Here is an 18,747-nt window from a genome sequence, read left to right on the forward strand (position 1 = left end):
TTGGATTGTAATTAAAGAAATAAACTGTATTGTATAATAAAGTCATTTTATTGACCTTTGTGATGGTCGTTGATATAGTTGCCTATTGATGATATCCGAGTGGAGTTGCCGTGCTTTCTCGGTGATAATACCCTCACTCACTGTCCCCTGCTAGCTGCTTTTCGTTAATCCAAATCAACAGAAGTTTTTCAACCTCTTCTATTTCCTGAGACCGTTGCTTTGACAACACAGAAACACCCTTAGCCACGTGTAGCAATAGTCCACTTAGCATACTGGTACTGGGACGCTAAATCACACAAACGCACACGTTGTTCGCGTTTTTTGATGATCTTCTTCTCTTCGACCGTAATTTTCTTTTGTGTCCTTTTTGGCTTAACACTACTCTGTGGTGGGGTCTTTTTCGGTCCCATAATAGCAAAGGTACTCCACTCGATAACAAACCACGTCTGCACTCACAGACAGGTGGTGATGAAAACTAGTCCGCCAGCCGTCGTAACCCTGTTCAGCCGCGTGGTTTGGTGTTCATCCGCCGAAAACTAGTCTGCCAGCCACCGTGGCGCTGTGTGGTTTGGTTAGTCCGCCGAAAAGTAGTTTGTTTGCCAAGATTACATTCTTGCAAATTTAATGTTCGTGAGCTAAATTGTTCATAAGCTTCGGTATGACTGGACTTGATCTTGTAGGTCACTGCAGATTCCTCTTCAGTAGATCCAAGACACTTCATAATAACAAAAGGACCATTGCAGTGTGGCGACAGCTTTTAAAATCACTTAACCACACATAATCATCACAGTTCTCTGTCCTACGTTGACCATTTTCTCTCTGCTTTGGTGAGGACATGGCTGGCGTAGGCAAGCTTCTGAGATAACGCAGCCCCAATGGCAGAGCAGGAAGCGTCTGTGAAAAATTGAAGTTTGGGAGGACGGGATAGAGCTTGTTTCAAATAAGCGAGTGCTTCTTCACAAGCTGGTGTCCACGGGAATGGTGTGTTCTTCTCCGTTAGTCCATGTAAGGATACTGCATGGTGGGAAAAACTCTTAACTCATTCACTGCCAGACGATATGAAAAAATGTGTCCGCTCCAGTGCCAGAGGTTTTTCATCATTTTCACTCAAATTGCAGGAGCCACAGAATATTGAGTTTTAGGACTGCATAAACATTCAACGCATCGTGAGAAACCAGAGATTCTCTTCCTTCATCAGAAAAAAATGTTTATTGGTAACTGATTTGGTTCTGGAGATATCGGCTTTTAAAAACAGGCGCTTTTAGGCCAAATATTCGATTTGTCCCAAAAATGCGAGAAAGTTAGCTTTTTCTGCAGAGAAGCAAATTCAAGCAGAAAATTGATTAAGCACAATATTGTTAAGTTCGGGTGACACCTCAAAGACCAGGAAAGGGGTTTACTTCTCTGAAACAAAAACAAGAAAAAATACTTTTGGTGACAAAACTACTTACACTTTATTTAGCTTATAACATCAGATTTGGAAACAAAATATAAATAATATATTTACAGATGGATGCATGTGTTTGAACTATTTACAGGTGTGTGTGCGCGTGTGTGAGGTAAAGAAAGTGCTGAAGAATGAATGACTGTCTTTGTGTTGTCATATTGTTTATTTAGTTTTTGTGTGTGTGTTTTTTTACTTTGTTACTTCCGGCTTGAGCGAACGCTGGCGCGTCTGGCTGAAAAAAAAAAATCCTGTGACTGGAAAGTGTCCGAGAGTTTTGAAAGGCGCTTATAAATTATTATTATTCAAGTGCGTGCGTGTCACCCCCCACCGCCAATCTCCTCTCCCTTGGGACAAGCGTCATCATCATACATGATGGACAGCTACACATCATATACTGTATTCATGACATACGGATTATGATTTAAAGTCAGAATTCTGACATTAAAGTCAAAATTATGAGAATAAATTCAGAATTCTGATATTAAAGACAGAATTCTGAGAATAAAGTCCCTTCCGTAGCTGGACGGCTCCAAGTGCCACCTGTCATCTTTGTTGACGGAAGATGACGTCACCTGCACTGCGCGTTCATTGGCTGGTGCGTCACGTGACCAGGCCCGAAACGGAAGAGATCTGCGCTTTGGCGACGAAGGTAAGAGTAAGAGCCGCACGAAATCTACCCCGAAGCTCTCCTTTCGTGTTCGCGCGTGTGTGGTTTTTTCCACGGGGTGACGAGCTAGCTCGTTAGCTCATCCTCGGTTCGATGCTATGCGCTCGTTCGTTTTTGGGCCCGGCCCCCATGTTGACAAAGAGACCGGATATGCTGCTTGAACTTCGCTTCCATCGTTTCTGAATATTTTTTTTTGGGGGGGTCCACGAATTCACGTTCGCTCGTCACTCGGCCGCTTCGACACGGCGACGACGAACAAACAACGACTTGAAGCCATTTTCCGGGTCACGGCGAAACGCGGAAAAGTGACGGTTCGACGGTGGGAATTTCCCGCTGCGACGTTTACCCGCGCGTGGGCGTGCGTGAGAAGGAGAGGTGGGGGAAACCCACCCGGGGGGGAAACCCACCCGTCTGCCGCCATATATGTGGGAAAAGTCTGAAGGGAGTCGCAGCGATATCGTGGCAACATTGTATAACGTGTGTGTGTGTGTGTGTGTGTATTCGTGTGTTGGTGCGTGTGCGCGTGCCCGCAGTTGGATCGTGATCATGCAGAGCACCACGAACTACCTGTGGCTGATCTCTGACCTTCTGGGTCAGGGCGCCACGGCCAACGTGTACCGTGGCAGACACAAGGTGAGCCGGGGGTCCGTTGCCGCCATTGGGGATGAGTGTCAGTGGGTTTATTCGTCTGGCAGTGGAGAAATGGACATTTCACAGCAGCAAAGTTATGAAAGGAAGAGAAAAGGAAAGAAAGAAGTAGAAAAACAAAATACAGGAGCAGCTGGAAAGTCTTGCGGCGCCATCTTGAAGTAAAAAACAAAAATAGATATGCGTGACATACAGCACAGATGAAACGACTGTCCTCTCTGACCCGGCGTGGGAGGCACTTATCATGACTTTATCTCATGTATTTAGTTTTTCTGCTTTCATTCCTTTCATCGCTTTGTGTCATGATCTGGTTGGCGACCAACGGGCGGCGCTGCACAGGTGCCGCTCGTTTCCAATCAGTCACACTCAAAAGGACACCCGGCACGACCGTTCGGTGTCGGGTAATTGTTAAATGTCATTGAATGCCGTTGGATGCAATCGTATGCGCTGTGTGCAGTGCATGTTTGTTTAATCTTGGCGGACTTTTAATCTTGCTTTTCTTTTGATACTTCAGATGATTTTGATGTTTTACATCGTTTTGTTCCTGCTGACTTTATTTGAAGACAATTTCTCCAATCCAACCTGCTGCTCCCTCCTGCCTGCTTTTTGGGATCCGCACCCCCACCATCACCACCTTGCAAAACGTGACACTTTGCTGCTGCCAAATGTCCATTTCTCCACTGCCAGACGAATAAAGGCAAATCTCATGTAACAAACATAATAAACGGGAAAAGGTCCTTTTTGTTGCAGAAAACAGGCGACCTGTACGCCGTCAAAGTGTTCAACAACCTGAGCTTCTTGAGGCCACTGGACGTGCAGATGCGAGAGTTTGAGGTGCTCAACAAGCTCAACCACAAGAACATTGTCAAGCTGTTTGCCGTCGAGGAGGAGGTTTGTACCACCCCGAGAACACCTCCCTTCTTTGCCGTCCGCAGGCAAGCGTCCTTTCCGGGTTTGCGCGGCGAATCAAGGCGTCGGCGAGCGCAATGGCGCCGGTTTGAATCGGTGTGTTGCGGCCAGGTGACATCTTGAAGCGGCTTGGAGAGGGGCTCTGGCAGACCGCACGCGCCACTTCCTTTGGGGCTTTTGTGCTCGCGCTCGCCAGTCTTTTGACGCATGGAACATTTGGCGCCTGCCCACAAATTTGCCACCGGGCTGGGGTAGATTCAGCCGCGCAATTGTTAGTCCGCGTACACGGGATTCATCCATGTTACTCTGTTCATGAACTTGAACACCTTGAAAGACTCAGAAAAACGTTTGAGAGCATCTAAAATAGCCAAAACACGCAGGCTGATAGTTTTAGTCAAATGCAAAACACCGATAAAAATGACTTAGTGTTCAAAATCTGCAAAAAAATGGAGCTGCGAATTGTTGAGAGAACTGACAACTTGTCCGGAGACACCACCGGACAAGTTGCGTCCATAATTTGTAAAATCACTTCAAATGACTTCTACTGAGCGCATTTGACAAAGATTCCACTGCATATTAAAGCGATATTTTACTTTTTAAAAGTCACGCTGAATATTGAAGAAGTCTTGTTTTCGAGTTGATGTCGATGCCGGAAGTGATGTCACATCCGGTACGCCCCTGACCGAGAAAGCGACACACAGTGCATTGTGGGTACTTTTTTTTGCCTAAAAATACTGTGTTGATCGCAAAGTTAGAAGGAAAACAACATAAATAACATGATGGTGAATCATTGTGTGGCAGCCAATTGCGATAACACGCATAAAGAAGGTGTAAGTTTTAGTCTATTCTCAGCGGACTAACCAGCCATTTCCAACAGGCCAGAGCAGTAGAGCACCAGCGGAGGCGAACGAGGAAACTAACCAAAGTTAGCTTCTCATCTTGTGCATTTTCTGGGGTGCTACATCGGAGTCCAGATCTTCACCGGTTTCATCGCTTGCAGACGGCTCGAATTGATACGGAACGACTTCTTGAATCGATGGCAAACTTGTATGCTTTCCTCTTCAGAACTATTTGAATCATATTCATAACTGGATGAGTAACAAGAAAGCATCTTCTCCCAATCTGAACTCTCTGAAGCCATCGTTTTGATTCTGGAGCAAGGCAGTTTGTAGGTGGGCCAAACCTAACGTGACGTCACGAACAAGGGGGCGGTACTTTCTGAATCTCCTCAGTTTTGAGCTCCTTATTGGACGTTTTGAGCAACTTTAAGTCATTTTTATTGGTGTTTTGCATTTGACTAAAAATATCAGCCTGCGTGTTTTGGGTATTTTAGATGCTCTAAAATGTTTTTCTGATGTCCGTTAGGAAACAAAAAATGGCATCTGTTGTCCTTTAACGCTGCCGAAAGTTGGACATTGCAAGTGACGGAAAGTGTTGTCACGCGGGGCTGGCTCAGCAAGCGTGCATTGCTTTGCTGTTTTGTGTCCAGTCCAATACGCGTCACAAAGTCCTGGTGATGGAGTACTGCCCGTGCGGAAGTCTCTACACCGTCTTGGAGGAGTCGTCCAATGCCTACGGGCTACCCGAGGACGAGTTCCTCATCGTCTTGCACGACGTGGGTGAGTGCTGCGCCCGCTCGCTTTGCTGGCTTGTTTGTTTTGCTCGATCACGCCTCTCTGGCGTCTTAACAGTGGCGGGAATGAACCACCTGAGGGAGTACGGCATCGTGCACCGCGACATCAAGCCGGGCAACATCATGCGGGTCATCGGCGAGGACGGACGCTCCGTCTACAAGCTGACCGACTTTGGAGCTGCCCGAGAACTGGAGGATGACGAGCAGTTTGTGTCACTCTACGGGACCGAGGAGTACCTGGTGAGCGCATCCGCGACGGGCAATTTCAGGGGGTGGATGGTGAGGGCGGGGGGGTGAATGAGGGCTACGGGAGGAGAGAATGGTGACGTGTGGGCCTGGTCCGCGGCAGCATCCCGATATGTACGAGCGTGCCGTGTTGAGGAAGGACCACCAGAAGAAGTATGGCGCCACCGTGGACCTGTGGAGCATTGGAGTCACCTTCTACCACGCCGCCACCGGCAGCCTGCCCTTCAGACCCTTCGAGGGTCCGCGGAGGAACCAGGAAGTCATGTAAGTCCTCAGAATCGGCGGACGCCGGCGTCTTTGGGGAAGTGGCACTTTTCTGTGCTTGCCGCGCAGGTACAAGATCATCACCGAGAAGCCGCCTGGCACCATCTCGGGTCACCAGAAGTGCGAGAACGGGAAGATCGAGTGGAGCACCGAGATGCCCGTGTCCTGCAGCCTCTCCAAGTCAGTTGCGCGCCGCGCGTGGTCGTCGTCGTCGTCGTCGTCGCCGCCGCCGCCAACCCCGCGGCCTTGGTCATCCCGCAGGGGTCTGCAGAGTCTTCTGACTCCGGTGCTGGCCAACATCCTGGAAGCCGACCAGGAAAAGTGTTGGGGCTTCGACCAGTTCTTCGCCGAGACCAACGACATCCTGCACCGGGCGGTGGTCTTTGTCTTCAGCCTGCAGCAGGCCACGCTGCACCACGTCTACATCCACGAGTACAACACGTGAGAAGGCGCGGCGCCACTTTCGCCTCGGCTGTCACGCTCCGCCACCTAACGCGCGGGCGCGGGCAGGGCGGCGCTGTTCCAGGAGCTGCTGTCTCGCCGGAGCAGCATCCCCCTGCACAGTCAGGAGCTGATTTACGAGGGGCGACGCCTCGTCCTGGACCCTAACCGTCAAGCCAAGACCTTCCCCAAGACCGCCAGAGACAACCCCATCATGCTGGTCAGCAGAGACCCGGTGGCCACCGTGGGACTCGTCTTTGAGGACCGTGAGTCTGCCCGCCGGTCTCGCCGGCCTCCAAGGCGTCTCAAATCTCCTGGTCTCGTTCGCAGCCAGCCCCCCCAAAGTGCAGCCCCGCTACGATCTGGATCTGGATGCCAGCTACGCCAAGGTGCCGCGCGCCGAGAGGTCCGCCTGACCCTCTATCGAACTCACCACTTGACACCGTCCGTCTTGTCCTCCATTCAGACCTTCGCAGGGGACGTCGGGCACCTGTGGAAAACGTCCGAGTCTCTCCTGGTCTACCAAGAACTGGTCCGCAAAGGAGTCCGGGGTCTCGTGTGAGTTTTGGACTGACCGCACCATTGTGACGGCCAAAGGCTGCAATGAGACGGCGATGCTGACGATGGCGTCGTCGCTCGTTGTCGTCGATGCTGTTGATATGCGCGTCTGTAACCGCAGATGGCCGGCCTTTATTCTTCTTGACATGACGTTGGCTTGTTGTGACTTCCGGTACAGCTTTTACTTTCCGTGATTCTTTAAGTTTAATTTTACTGAGAAGACGGCGACAATGGACATGCTTTGTCGCTGTCGTGTTTAGCAAGGAAAAGATAAAAAGGACAAAGTTCCATTTTGGAAGTTGCCAAAGTGTTCTACTGCGATTCCATTCGAAACGTGAGGACTCCGGGTTTTTATACTCATGGTTAATTCTTTCATGTGATTTCACCAACGACGCCACCGTAGCAAGTATAAAAATATCGCTATTACTTAACACATTTACCTCCATGAAATACATCGTACAAACAAACCACTTTGCCCGCTTTCCGCTCCGAAACGGAAGTTTTGATCTTCGTCCTTTTTGCCGCGATAGTCCATCCTTGACGTCTTCTCCGTAAAAATGAAACTTAAAGTCACGCAGTGAGGAAAGTAAAAACTGCACCGGAAGTGACAACCAACCAAAGAGAATAAAGCGCGGCCATCTGCTGCTCAACAATGGGATGGCAATTATAGACAAATGCATCTGCCGCATTGACACTCGCGTCGCGCCCGACAGCGAACTGATGAAGGAGGACTACAGCGAGATTGTCCGCAAGAAGTCGGAGGTGTTCCACCTGTGCAGCTTGGCCGCGCAGACGCTGGAGAAGACCAAGCAGCTGTGAGCGTGCCGGGCGAAATGCCTCGCGCCCGTCGCGCTCGCCGCTCTCACCGGCGCGTGTGCGTCCGTGCAGGTTGGAGGTTCTCGCGCAAGCCGACGCGCTGACGTCCGAGTACGACGAGATTGCCGACGCGCACAAGAAAGTGGTCCGGGTGAGCGGTCGCCGAAGGGGCGCGCGGCGGCGGCCCGTCGCCGTGAAAATCTCACCGTCTGCGTCCGCGCGTGCAGATCAGCGGCTCGCTAGAGCCGATCGATCGCAACGTGCAGGACCTGAAGGCCAAGTTCCTCCCGGGAGGTCCGCTGAGCGACGCCTGGACGCAGCAAGTGGGGACGCACCCCCGAGACAGGAAGTAGGACGCCCACGCGCGCCCATTGGCGCGGTGCCGTGATGTGACGCGTGCTCTGCGTGTGCCCCCGCAGCGTGGAAAAGATCCGAGTTCTGCTGGATGCCATCACGGCCATCTACCAACAGTTCAAGAGGGACAAAGCTGAAAGGCGTCAGTCCAACTGCGCGGAAACGACACGAGCTGCAGCGCTTGTCGGATCTTTTCAAATGCCTTTTCTGTCTGTGTGTGTGTGTGTGTTTTCAGGTCTTCCATACAACGAAGAGCAGATCCACAAGTTTGACAAGTAGGTGCTCCGATGACGGGAGCCGCCCTCGTTTGGATCGTAAAGTTGAGCCGCCACCGCCGCCGTGTGCTTTCCCAACGCCAGGCAAAAGTTGGTCCTGCATGCCGGCAAAGCTCGCTCGCTCTTCACGGAGGAGTGCGCCATGAAATACCGCCTCTTCATCTCCAAGAGCGAGGAGTCCATGAGGTCAGCTGCTTTGCCCCGCCCCACCGCCGCTTGCGTGCCCGCTTCCTGAAAGGACAACCGACACCATTTTTTTGTTTCCTAACTGACATCGGGAAAAAAACGTTTGATAGCATCTAGAATACCCAAAAGACGCAGGCTGATATTTTAGTCAAAGGCAAAACTCCAAATAAAATGACTTCAAGTTGTCCAAAACTGCCACTAATGAGCTCAAAACTGGAGAGATTCAGAAAGTCCCGCCCCCAGTTGGTGACGTCTCGTCAGGATACTCCTTCTCAAACTGCCCTGCTCCAGAATCAAAATAATGGCTTCTGAGAGTTCAGATTCGGAAAAAGATCCTTTCTTGTTACTCATCCAGTTATTTCAAATGTAATCACGGGGTCAAGAACAGCATTCATCAGAAAAAAATCTGAAAAGCTTTATTCGTCCCACAATGGGGAAATTTGCAGTCCACAGCAGCAATTTGAAAGGGGATGGAGTGGGGGGGTGGGGCGAAAGGATAGAAAACAAGATATTCTAAGCATCACAAAATAAAAATCAGAATCAGAATACCTTTATTCATCCCGCAATGGGGAAATTTGCAAAAATGCTTAACAAAATAAAAATCAACTGTATACTGTGCAAATATAAATGTGCAAACCCGTTTCATAAAAAAACTGTATAGTGCAATATCAAGAAAGGCATATTGATATAAGTAGCTGTATTGCATCAACCCATATTTACATGTTCGATTCAAAGAAAGGACTGACTGACTGTCGGAATAATACCGTAACGTCCGGTACTTGTGTTGTTCATGTCACGCTGAGGGGCGTTACAACACGTAGCAGGTTTGACTGTCATGGAAGCGTCCTTTCGGCTCCACCAAAGAGCTCGGTCCCCCTTCTGAAGAATGTCATCATCTTTGGCTATGAAGAGCTCCATTTTACTTGCATACGTTCAACATCGCTAACTCCAGTTAGCTCCTCATTGTCCTTTGGTTCTGGTCCGTTGGAAATGGCTGTTTGTCCGCTTGGAATTTGTGTCAACTTACACCTTCTTTATGCGTGTTGCCGCAATTGGCTCCCACACAACGATTCACCCTCGCGTTATTTATGTCGTTTTCCTTCTAATTTCGTCATCAACACGGCGTTTTCAGGCATAAAAAAGCATCCAAAATGCATTTTGTTTCGCTTTCTCAGTCAGGGGCGTTCCCTCCGCGACGTCACTCCGGCATCGTCGTCAACTCGAAAACGAGACTTCATGAATATTCAGCGTGACTTTTAAAACGTAAAATAGAGATAGCTCTATGCGGTTGGAATCTTTGTAAAATGCGCTCATTAGAAGTCATTTGAAGTGATTTTCCAAATGATGGACGCAACTTGTCCAGAGGTGTCGGTTGTTGTTTAACGGGAGCCGCGCCCACGTGTGCTTGTTGCCTGCATGCAGGAAGGTTCACCACGTGAGGAAGCAGCTGCTGGCCTTGACGACTCAGCTCGCCGGCATCGAGAAGGAAGTTAGTGTGTTGATGGAGAGGGCTGCCAAGGTACGCTCGCGCGGCGTTCGCTCGGGACCAAAAATCCACCCCCTAGCCGCTAGCAGCGCTTTTGAAGATTAGATTAGATTAGATTAGTCTTTATTAGTCTCGCAGTGGAGAAATGTCACAATTTCACAGCAGCAAAGTTAGGAAAGGAAAGAAACAAGTCGAAAAAAGCTGCTATCTAGCCAGCTATCTAACTGGCTATATAGCTAGCTATCTAGTTGGCTTCCTAGCTATCTATCAAGATAGTTATCTATTAGCTAGGTAGCTAGCTTTCTATCTATTTGAGTTATTCTGGGTTGAGTGAACGCTGGCGCATGTGGCTGCCGCTGCTCACCCACAGAAAAACCGATCCTGTGACTGTAAAGTGACCTTGATAGTTTTGAAAGGCGCTTAGAAATGAAATGGATTCTTATTATAAAGGCAGCCACTCTTGCGGCGCCATCATGAAGACAAAAAAAGCGAAATAGCTAATAATATGACAACATAAAGACACAGACAGTCATTCGATATTAAGCACTGCACCCTCTTTGCATGAAGCAGTTTTATATGAATGAGGAGAGGGTCAAAGTGTCCTTTTCACCAGTGGATCAGAGATGTCCTGGTGGAATGTGCACGTCTGTTACAAGCTAAATGTTGAAAGCTAACACAAAGCTGTAGAATCCATTGATGAAAACTCACACCTCCTGTCCCACGTAAATCCGCTTCAATTCCAAGCGGCGACAGTTCCGCATACGCCTTAGTTGCTTGTCGCGTGTTCAGCTGCAGGAGCAAATCCCCACCAAAGTGCTTCCGTTGGTGTTGAGCGGTCTGAAGCCTCAAGCGTATCTGAGCCAGAACACGCTGGTGGAAATGACGCTTGGGTAAGAGAAACGTGACGTGACGTGACGTGACGCGTCGGCGCCCTCCTCGCCATCTTGATGACATTGCGCTTGTGCACGTGTGCGACAGGATGAAGAAGCTGAAGGAGGAGATGGAGGGCGTGGTCAAGGAACTGGCCGAAAACAACCACTTCCTGGAAAGGTCACCTGACTTTTTTTTACCTAACGCACTCGCTTCATATCGCGGTTGGACTCGTCTTGGCGGTGAACCTAGCGCAGGGCTCGCCAACCGTCTTGACTGAGAGCCGTACAAATAACATATTTAGAAATGTTTTTCAGTGACAGCCGCACGCAAACACGCACTATTTCAACAAAATGGCAGAATATATTCTTTAAAATATAACTTTGTGACAATATTCACACAAAAAGTTTGTTGGCTAAAGTGTTCGTAAGCTGAGGTATCACCATTTTTTTAGGTGTTGGCCTTGATGGTCTGTGATGAAAAGATTTCAGTTCCAATTTAAAATGAATAAAGTTAAAGATATACAAGCCTGATTTATTTATTTTTTCTTAAACCTGTTCTGGTTTCAGTATTTAAGCAAAAATTCAATTGTAATATTAGGATGGTTAACACAGCAGTTTGCTGTACCTTAAAGGACAAGCGACGTCACTTTTTTGTTTCTTAACTGAAGAAAAACATCTTATAGCATCTAAAATACCCAAAACATGCAGTATGATCTTTTTATTCAAAGGCAAAACACCAATAAAAATGACTTCAAGTGTCCAAAATCTGCAAAAAATTGAGCTGCGAATTGGGCATTTTCAGAAAGTCCCGCCCCCAGTTCGTGCCGTCACGCCAAGACATCTTGCATTGCTGGAGAATCAAAACAATGGCTTCAGATTGGGAGAAGATGCTTTCTTGTTACTCATCCAGTAATGAATATGATTCAAATAGTTCTGAAGAGGAAAGCATAAATGTTTGCAATCGGTTAAAGAAGTTATTCCCTGTCATTTTGAGGCAATATTGAGGGGAAATTTCTCACCGAAAAAGAGGCACAAAATGGTGACCTCCTGTGGCCACCTCCGTTTCCACAGGCTGATAAATTCCTTATATGGAGCTTGGCCGCCCTCTTCTGGCGGCTTTTGGGTGCAACACGAGGTCCCCAGACCAAACATTACAGCAAAATACATTGACGTGATGGAAGGATGCTACAATGCGTCTTTTTTGCCCTTTAGTGACGTCACGTACGGACTCGTCACCAACTCAAAAACAAGACTTCCTGAATATTCAGCGCGAGTCTTAAAACGTAAAATATAGACGTCGGTTGTCCTTTACAACCGACGTCTCCTGACAAGTAGTGTCTATAATTTGTAAAATGGCTTCAAATGACTTCTACTGGGCGTATTTTAATAAGATTCCACAGCATATAGCGATATTTTACCTTTTAAGACTCGCTCTGAACATTCAAGAAGTTGTTTTTGAGTTGGTGACGAGTCCGTACGTGACGTCAGAAAAGGACCGCCTCCTCACCGTAAAAAAGACGCATTGTAGTGTCTTTCCATCACGTCAATGTATTTTGCTGTACTGTTTTTTTTTTTTTGAAAACCATGTCTTACACCCAAAAGCCGCCAGCAGAGGGAGGCAAACTCCATGGAAGGAATATATCAGCCTGTGGAAACGGGCTGATTCCTTCTTCACCGGAGCTGGTCACCATTTTGTGCCTCTTTTTTTGTGAGAGATTGTCCCCCAATGTTGCCTCAAAATGGCCCAAATAAATTCTTTAATCGATTGCAAACATGTATGCTTTGCTCATCAGGACTATTTGAATCATATTCATCACTGTATGTGTAACAAGAAAGCATCTTCTCCCAATCTGAAGCCATTGTTTGGATTCACAAGCAATGCAAGACGAGCTTGGCGTGACGTCACGAACTGGGGGCGGGACTTTCTGAAAATGCCCAACTCGCAGCTCAATTTTTTGCAGATTTTAGACACTTTAAGTCATTTTTATTGGTGTTTTGCATTTGACTAAAAATATCATACTGCATGTTTTGGGTATTTTAGATGCTATTAAACGTTTTTCTGGTGTCAGTTAAAAAACAAAAGTGACGTCGGTTGTCCTTTAAAGATAATATAAACAAATGTAAAAAAAAAAATTGGTCTGGCCCTCGACAATGTTTTTTTTTTTATTTATTTTTGGCCCTCTGTGAATTTGAGTTTGATACCCCTGAGCTAAAGCTTAGCCTAGCATGTGAAGCCGAAAGTAACTGTGATATTTTTCCTCAGATTCGGGACGCTGACGCTGGATGGAACTTTAAGAGGTTGAACCGCGTCCCCAACAACAACAACAACAACAACAACAAAGCATTAGCTTTTGTAAATAGCTGCCTTGGTTTTGTAAATATTTCACCGAATGCTCAGCTTTGTACATGTGATGATGATGATGAAATAAAATCCATCCATCAAATGAATCCCAACAAAAGTGATTGACAGGCGAGTTATGCAGTGACATGAAGCCTCCTCCGATCGTACCCCACTCATCCCCGCTGGTTGCCATGACAACTCCCCGCAGCTGTCGACGTTGCCACAGTTACGACGGCAATTTCAATTTCGCGTAAGCGACCGTTGTATACGTTTATCGACATTGATAGCTGCACATTGACATTTGCTAAAATATGGCATTTGATATGCCTGTTTGTTTTTAAGATGGAGGAAGGGTTTTCCTTGCTGCCTGGAGACGAGGTCCCCCCCTCCCCGTCACACATGACTTGGTACGGCCCAGTCCACACACACACACACACACACACACGCATCTCTTCTTCATCGTCCTCCGTTGGCGAACGACACGCACGCACACAACCTGCGATGATGGATATGCCATCCCTTCTTCGTGGTCATCTTTATCTCCCACGTTGACGATCGTCAGCTGTTTGGATCATCGTGCGGCTGCTTATCGCCCAGCTGGGAGGTACGTGCATGCATCCGTTCTTCGGCTTGACGGGCACGACGTTGGCGATGTTGGGGCGGTTTCGGCCTCCCCTCATTAATTGCTGGGACTTGATCATTGATGGTAAAAGGAGGCGGGCGCTGGGCGGGACTCAACCCCATCACAAGTGTGCTTCCACCCCTCACCACACTTGCCCGTTCGGTTAGCACGTTAGCTTTCAGCCCGCTTAGCGACACGGGAGATGGAGACAGACGTGAGGTGTTGTTTCAGGGCCGATTTTGGGGGCTTGTCATCGCTGAGGCCCGGAAATGGATTTGCTGTCCGAGGGAAAACGAGTGGTTGCCGAAAACCCTTGTCCAAAATGCCTTTGCCACAGTGTAGGCTCTCAGTCGTACAGGAGTGGTCCATCAACGAAAAGGTTACTTCAGCCGTCATCTGTACGTCTTTCGCTCCTCATCCGAAGCGTTTCATCAGCGAACTAAAGTTGTGCTGGTAACTCTGGCCCTATATACAGTGAGTGATACCTCGGCTTACGAACGCTTTAGCTACTGAACTTTTTGCCTTAACGAACATTAAATTTGCGAGAATACAATCTTGGCATACGAATTAGTTTTCGGGAAACACGTGGAGCGCCGCAATGGCTGGCGGACTAGTTTTCGGTGGAAGAACACCAAACCACATTGCTGAACAGCGGCACCGTGGCTGTCGGACTGCTTTTCCACACACGCTTTCTTCGAGTGTGGACGTGGTTTGTTATCGAGTGGAGTACCTTTGATATTATGGGACCGAAAAAGACCCCACCAGAGGCTAGTGTTCAGCCAAAGAGGACACAAAACAAAATGACGGTCGAGCAGAAGAAGGAGATCATCGAGAAACACGAACGAGTTGTGCGTTTGTGTTACTTAGCGTCCTAGTACGAGTATGCTAAATCGACCATTGCTACGTGTGGCTAAGAGTGTTTCTGTGTTGTTTAAGCAACGGTCTCAGGCGATAGAAGAGGTTGAAAATTTTCTGTTGATTTGGATTCATGAAAAGCAGCTAGCAGGGGACATTGTGAGTGAGGGTATTAACACAGAGAAAGCAAACAAACAAAGTCGGCAGCTATTTTCTTTTTGGAGAACGGCTTCACTGTATCGGAAACCGGACGTAGCATGCTAACGCTATGAATTGCATTGTAGATGGTGTACGCGCGGACCGACGCGGCGGCCATGGAGCACTCGCTCTTTGGGCCGGCGTTGGCCTACCCGGCGTCCTTCAACTACTCTGCGGCGGCGAACGACACGGCGGCGGCGTCCGGCGGCCTCCGGGCCAACGGCAGCCGTCCCGGGACGCGAGAGGCGGAGGACGGGCTGACCTCGGGTGAGGTGGCAGCGTTGGCGCTGGCGTTTGGCGCCCTGTGGCTGGCGTCGGTCGTGGGCAACGCGCTGGTGTGCCTGGTGATCCACCGCAGCCGCCGCACGCAGTCCACCACCAACTACTTTGTGGTGGCCATCGCCTGCGCCGACCTGCTCTTGAGCGTGGGCGGCGCCCCGCTGGTCCTGGCGCAGGTGGCGTGGGGCCGCTGGCCCCTGAGCGCGGCGGCGTGCGCGGCGGCCCGCTACGTGCAGCACCTGTGCCCCGGCGTGCAGGTCTACGTCCTCCTGTCCGTCTCGGTGGACCGCTTCTACACCATCGTGTACCCGCTCAGCTTCAAAGTATCTCGCGAGAAGGCCAAGAAGATGATCCTGGCGTCGTGCGCGCTGGACGCGGCCCTGGCGGCGCCTTGCCTCTTCTTCTACGGCTCGGCGCCGGCCGACGTCCGCCACTGCCCCTTCTTCCTGCCCGACGGCCGAGGCGGCGTCTGCTACGCCGCCGCCCATCTGCTGCTGGGCTTCGCGCTCCCGGCGGGGCTCATCGTCTGCTTCTATCGGCGGGTGGTGCGCCACATCTGGAGGTTCGGCGCCGACGGCCACGCGGTGCGGCGCACCATGAACACGGTCCCTCGCCCCAAGGTGAAGACCATCAAGATGTTCCTGGTGCTCAACTGGCTGTTCTTCGTGACGTGGACGCCCTTCTACCTGGCGCAGCTGTGGCACCCGAGCGAGGTGGCCGACGGCGGCGGCGGCCCGCGGCGGCGGGCCCTGCTCTTCTTCGCCGCCGTCGCCTGGATCTCCTTCAGCTCCGCCGCCTCCAAGCCCACCCTGTATTCGGTCTACAACGCCAACTTCCGCCGCGGCGTGCGGGAAACCTTCTGCGCGTCTTCCATCAAGTGTTACCGAAGCAACGCCTACACCGTCACCGCCAGTTCCCGATTGGCCAAGAAGAACTACGTCGGCGTGCTCCACGTGCCCGTCAACGCCAAGGATGTCGCGCAACAAAGTTCTGAGCGCGACGTCAAGGCCGACAAGAAACTGGCCTGGACCGCCGGTACCCACAACACTTTTTTATAGTGCGCTAAGGTCACAAAAATGGCGGCCGCGGCGGCGTTTGGCAGTCTCGCGATGTTGGGCAATGTGACCTTCGCTTTGCCTTTTCGCCGCCTCTTAACTTTTCCAGTGTGTCATGCCAACCACCCAAAATGGCTTGATTTTCCCTCTCAATCTACACACTTGAATGACTTTGACGGCCTCGTTTCAAATCCGCTTCATCGATTGGACGCCCACCCTCAAAACGCCCCAAATAAGATGTTTGTTGCAGAGGAAGAAAACGTTTTGAGTGCTATTTGTCGCTCGCAACCAGTACAGAAATTGTTTAAATGACCTTAAACCCTTTCTATTCAACACCGAGAAACACCAGGTATAGTGATACCTCAGCTTACAAACTTAATTGGTTCCCAGAAAGTGTGTGTAAGGCAAAAGGTTCATCTGCCAAACATGGATTTCCCATAAGAAACCATTAAAATGAGAATAATCCGTTCCCAGGTCCCCATAAAACATAATTTTCTACTAAATAAGCTTTAAAACTACACAAAATATACCTTATTTTATGTATAATAAGTGTGCTATTGTATTATAGTTGAAGAAATAAACTGTACTGGATAATAAAGTCATTTTATTTACTTTTGTGAGGTTAGTTGTCAATGACGAACTTCCAGGTTGCCTCTTGATGATATCCGAGTGAAGTTGCCACGCTTTCTCCCTCACTCACACTGTGCCCTGCTAGCTGCTTTTCGTTAATCCAGATCAACAGAAGTTTTTCAACCTCTTCTATTGCCTTAGACAACACAGAAACACCCTCCACACATAGCAATGGTCGACTTGGCGTCAACTGGTACTGGGACGCTAAGTCACACAAACGCACACCTCGTTTGTGTTTTTTGATGATCTTCTTCTGGTGGGGTATGCACTCGAGGAAAGGGATGATGACAACTAGCGGACCAGCCACCGTGGCGCTGTTGGACCGTGTGGTTTGGTTCGTTTGCCGAAAACTAGTTCGTATGCCACGATTGTATTCAACAAAAACAACCGCAATTTATTCTATTAAAATATTATGTTTCTGCAGATTCACCTTACATTAGCTAACTGGCTATTATCTAGCTAGCCGGCTATCGAGCTCGCTGGGTATCTATTAGCTATCTATCTAGCTGGCTATGTTCGCTATCTCTCTGGCTAGCTATCTATTAGCCAGCTGACTGGTGAGCTGGCTAGCTATCAATTAGCTCGCCAGCTAGTTGGCCGGCTATACATTAGCTAGCTATTGGCTCTCTATTAGCTATCGGGTAGCTAATAGTAAGGCGAAAAGTTCGTAAGCTAAAGCGTTGGTAAGGTGAGGTATCACTGTATGTCAAACCTGGTCTGCGTTTGTTGGGTCACTTTTTTTTCTGAAGTCGGATTCCACATTGATAAACATGATTGGTCAGTGAGAAAAAGGCAAATCGAATTTTATTAACAGGAAAGGCTCGCGACGCCAAAGATAAAACAAGCGAGGGAACACGAAATGACATAGGGCGGCAAAGGGCGCATTGAGCGAGCTTCGAGACGTTAATTAAGCCCGAGGAAAAATGTCACGAGCGTCAAACAAACCTCTCCGTCTCTGGAATGACTTGGTTGCGTGTAAGTGTGATTTCTGATTTCAAGTGACTCTGAGCCGTGCAAAGTGTGCCCGATTTTATTCCTAATTTTCTCCCCCGGCTACAAGGCTACAAGGCGCCTGGTCGCGTCCAGCGAGCAGGCTGGGCTCCGGTCCCATCGCACCCCGAGTCAGCCGGAAGTTGGCGGAGATTGATTTGGGAACGACGGCCGTCTTCAAGCGTTCTTTTGGCTTTTGGCGCCCTTGAGCGTTTTGGTGCCGCTCGCTGCCGTCGCGGGTCCTCGGTGCTGGTCGTCGGCCGTCAGCAGAGCTCTGATCTCCGCGGGGATCTTACCCCGGTCCATGGCCGAGCACCACTGCTTGTACTGCAAACAAAGGCGCGACGTCGGCGAGAAGGGCCCGGGTTCGGGCACCGAGGCCGGTTCGCGACGCTCACCATGTCCAGCTCCTCCCTGAGCGCGCAGATCGCCCGCTCCTTGCTGGAGACCAGCTCCTCCAGGTACTGGTAGCGCAGCTTCTTCCTGGCGCGGCACTCCCGGGCGCTCTGTCGACTTCGCTCCAGTTTGGCCTTCAGGTCAATCTTGGCCGGCTTGCGGCCGCGCTTGCCGGGTTTCTTGGCTTTGCCCGCCGCCAGCATCTGCGCACAACAGCCGGTACCGTTACGGCGTCACAGAACGTCTTCGAGTTAGACTCGAAGCTACGACGTCATCGTAAATGTGCTCCTTCCTTCAAGATGTCACGAGCGGACAAACAAACATGGCAGCCGCCCAGGGGCTCGGCTCACCTTGTTATTTTCGTCCATGTAGGAGCGCTTTCGTGCCTTTGCGGCACCTGCTCGCCTTCGTCTCGGCCTCTCGTCTCCCCACTTGAGAAAATGACGGCTACAAAAACAAGCACATAAAATGACAGCCTCCGAGCACCTCCCAGATTACGACATACGCCACGCCCATCTCACCAATGAAAAAACTTTATTGCTCGTGACAAAAACACAAGGTTGGCGTGACGTCACGAAC

General features: G+C 49.6%; 3 protein-coding genes across 6 annotated transcripts; 2 read left to right on the forward strand and 1 right to left on the reverse strand.

The window, feature by feature from the left end:
• Positions 1-2,045: 2,045 nt before the first annotated feature.
• On the forward strand, positions 2,046-13,250 carry tbk1 (TANK-binding kinase 1). Of its 3 annotated transcripts, none has more exons than XM_088988349.1 (21): positions 2,046-2,096; positions 2,648-2,747; positions 3,513-3,653; positions 5,161-5,290; positions 5,363-5,544; positions 5,654-5,814; positions 5,884-5,994; positions 6,076-6,255; positions 6,325-6,521; positions 6,586-6,644; positions 6,722-6,813; positions 7,527-7,628; positions 7,702-7,780; positions 7,857-7,978; positions 8,049-8,125; positions 8,219-8,258; positions 8,343-8,444; positions 9,867-9,963; positions 10,720-10,820; positions 10,909-10,980; positions 13,066-13,250. In XM_088988349.1, the coding sequence occupies exons 2-21, from the start codon at positions 2,661-2,663 to the stop codon at positions 13,103-13,105; spliced, it is 2,172 nt and encodes a 723-aa protein (XP_088844475.1). In that variant the 5' UTR covers positions 2,046-2,096; positions 2,648-2,660; the 3' UTR covers positions 13,106-13,250. The 3 variants fall into 3 exon arrangements, with proteins under 3 accessions (XP_088844475.1, XP_088844476.1, XP_088844474.1); XM_088988350.1 differs by lacking the exon at positions 2,046-2,096 and adding an exon at positions 2,103-2,489; XM_088988348.1 differs by lacking the exon at positions 2,046-2,096 and having other exon boundaries at positions 2,575-2,747.
• A 5-nt stretch (positions 13,251-13,255) lies between these two features.
• gpr19 (G protein-coupled receptor 19) lies at positions 13,256-16,732 on the forward strand. Of its 2 annotated transcripts, XM_088988371.1 has the most exons (4): positions 13,256-13,393; positions 13,486-13,550; positions 13,706-13,747; positions 14,905-16,730. In XM_088988371.1, exon 4 carries the CDS (start codon positions 14,905-14,907, stop codon positions 16,153-16,155), a length of 1,251 nt encoding a protein of 416 aa, XP_088844497.1. In that variant the 5' UTR covers positions 13,256-13,393; positions 13,486-13,550; positions 13,706-13,747; the 3' UTR covers positions 16,156-16,730. The 2 variants fall into 2 exon arrangements, with proteins under 2 accessions (XP_088844497.1, XP_088844496.1); XM_088988370.1 differs by having other exon boundaries at positions 13,486-14,144; positions 14,905-16,732.
• An 828-nt stretch (positions 16,733-17,560) lies between these two features.
• Positions 17,561-18,678, reverse strand: crebl2 (cAMP responsive element binding protein like 2). The gene is made up of 3 exons (XM_088988394.1): positions 18,519-18,678; positions 18,171-18,371; positions 17,561-18,099 (listed from the first exon to the last, which is right to left on the reverse strand). Exons 1-3 carry the CDS (start codon positions 18,534-18,536, stop codon positions 17,950-17,952), a joined length of 369 nt encoding a protein of 122 aa, XP_088844520.1. The 5' UTR covers positions 18,537-18,678; the 3' UTR covers positions 17,561-17,949.
• Positions 18,679-18,747: the final 69 nt, after the last annotated feature.

This window comes from Hippocampus bargibanti, linkage group LG22 (assembly GCF_051943395.1).
Source record: "Hippocampus bargibanti isolate YZ-2025 linkage group LG22, ASM5194339v1, whole genome shotgun sequence".
In the NCBI taxonomy this organism is placed as follows: Eukaryota; Metazoa; Chordata; class Actinopteri; order Syngnathiformes; family Syngnathidae; genus Hippocampus; species Hippocampus bargibanti.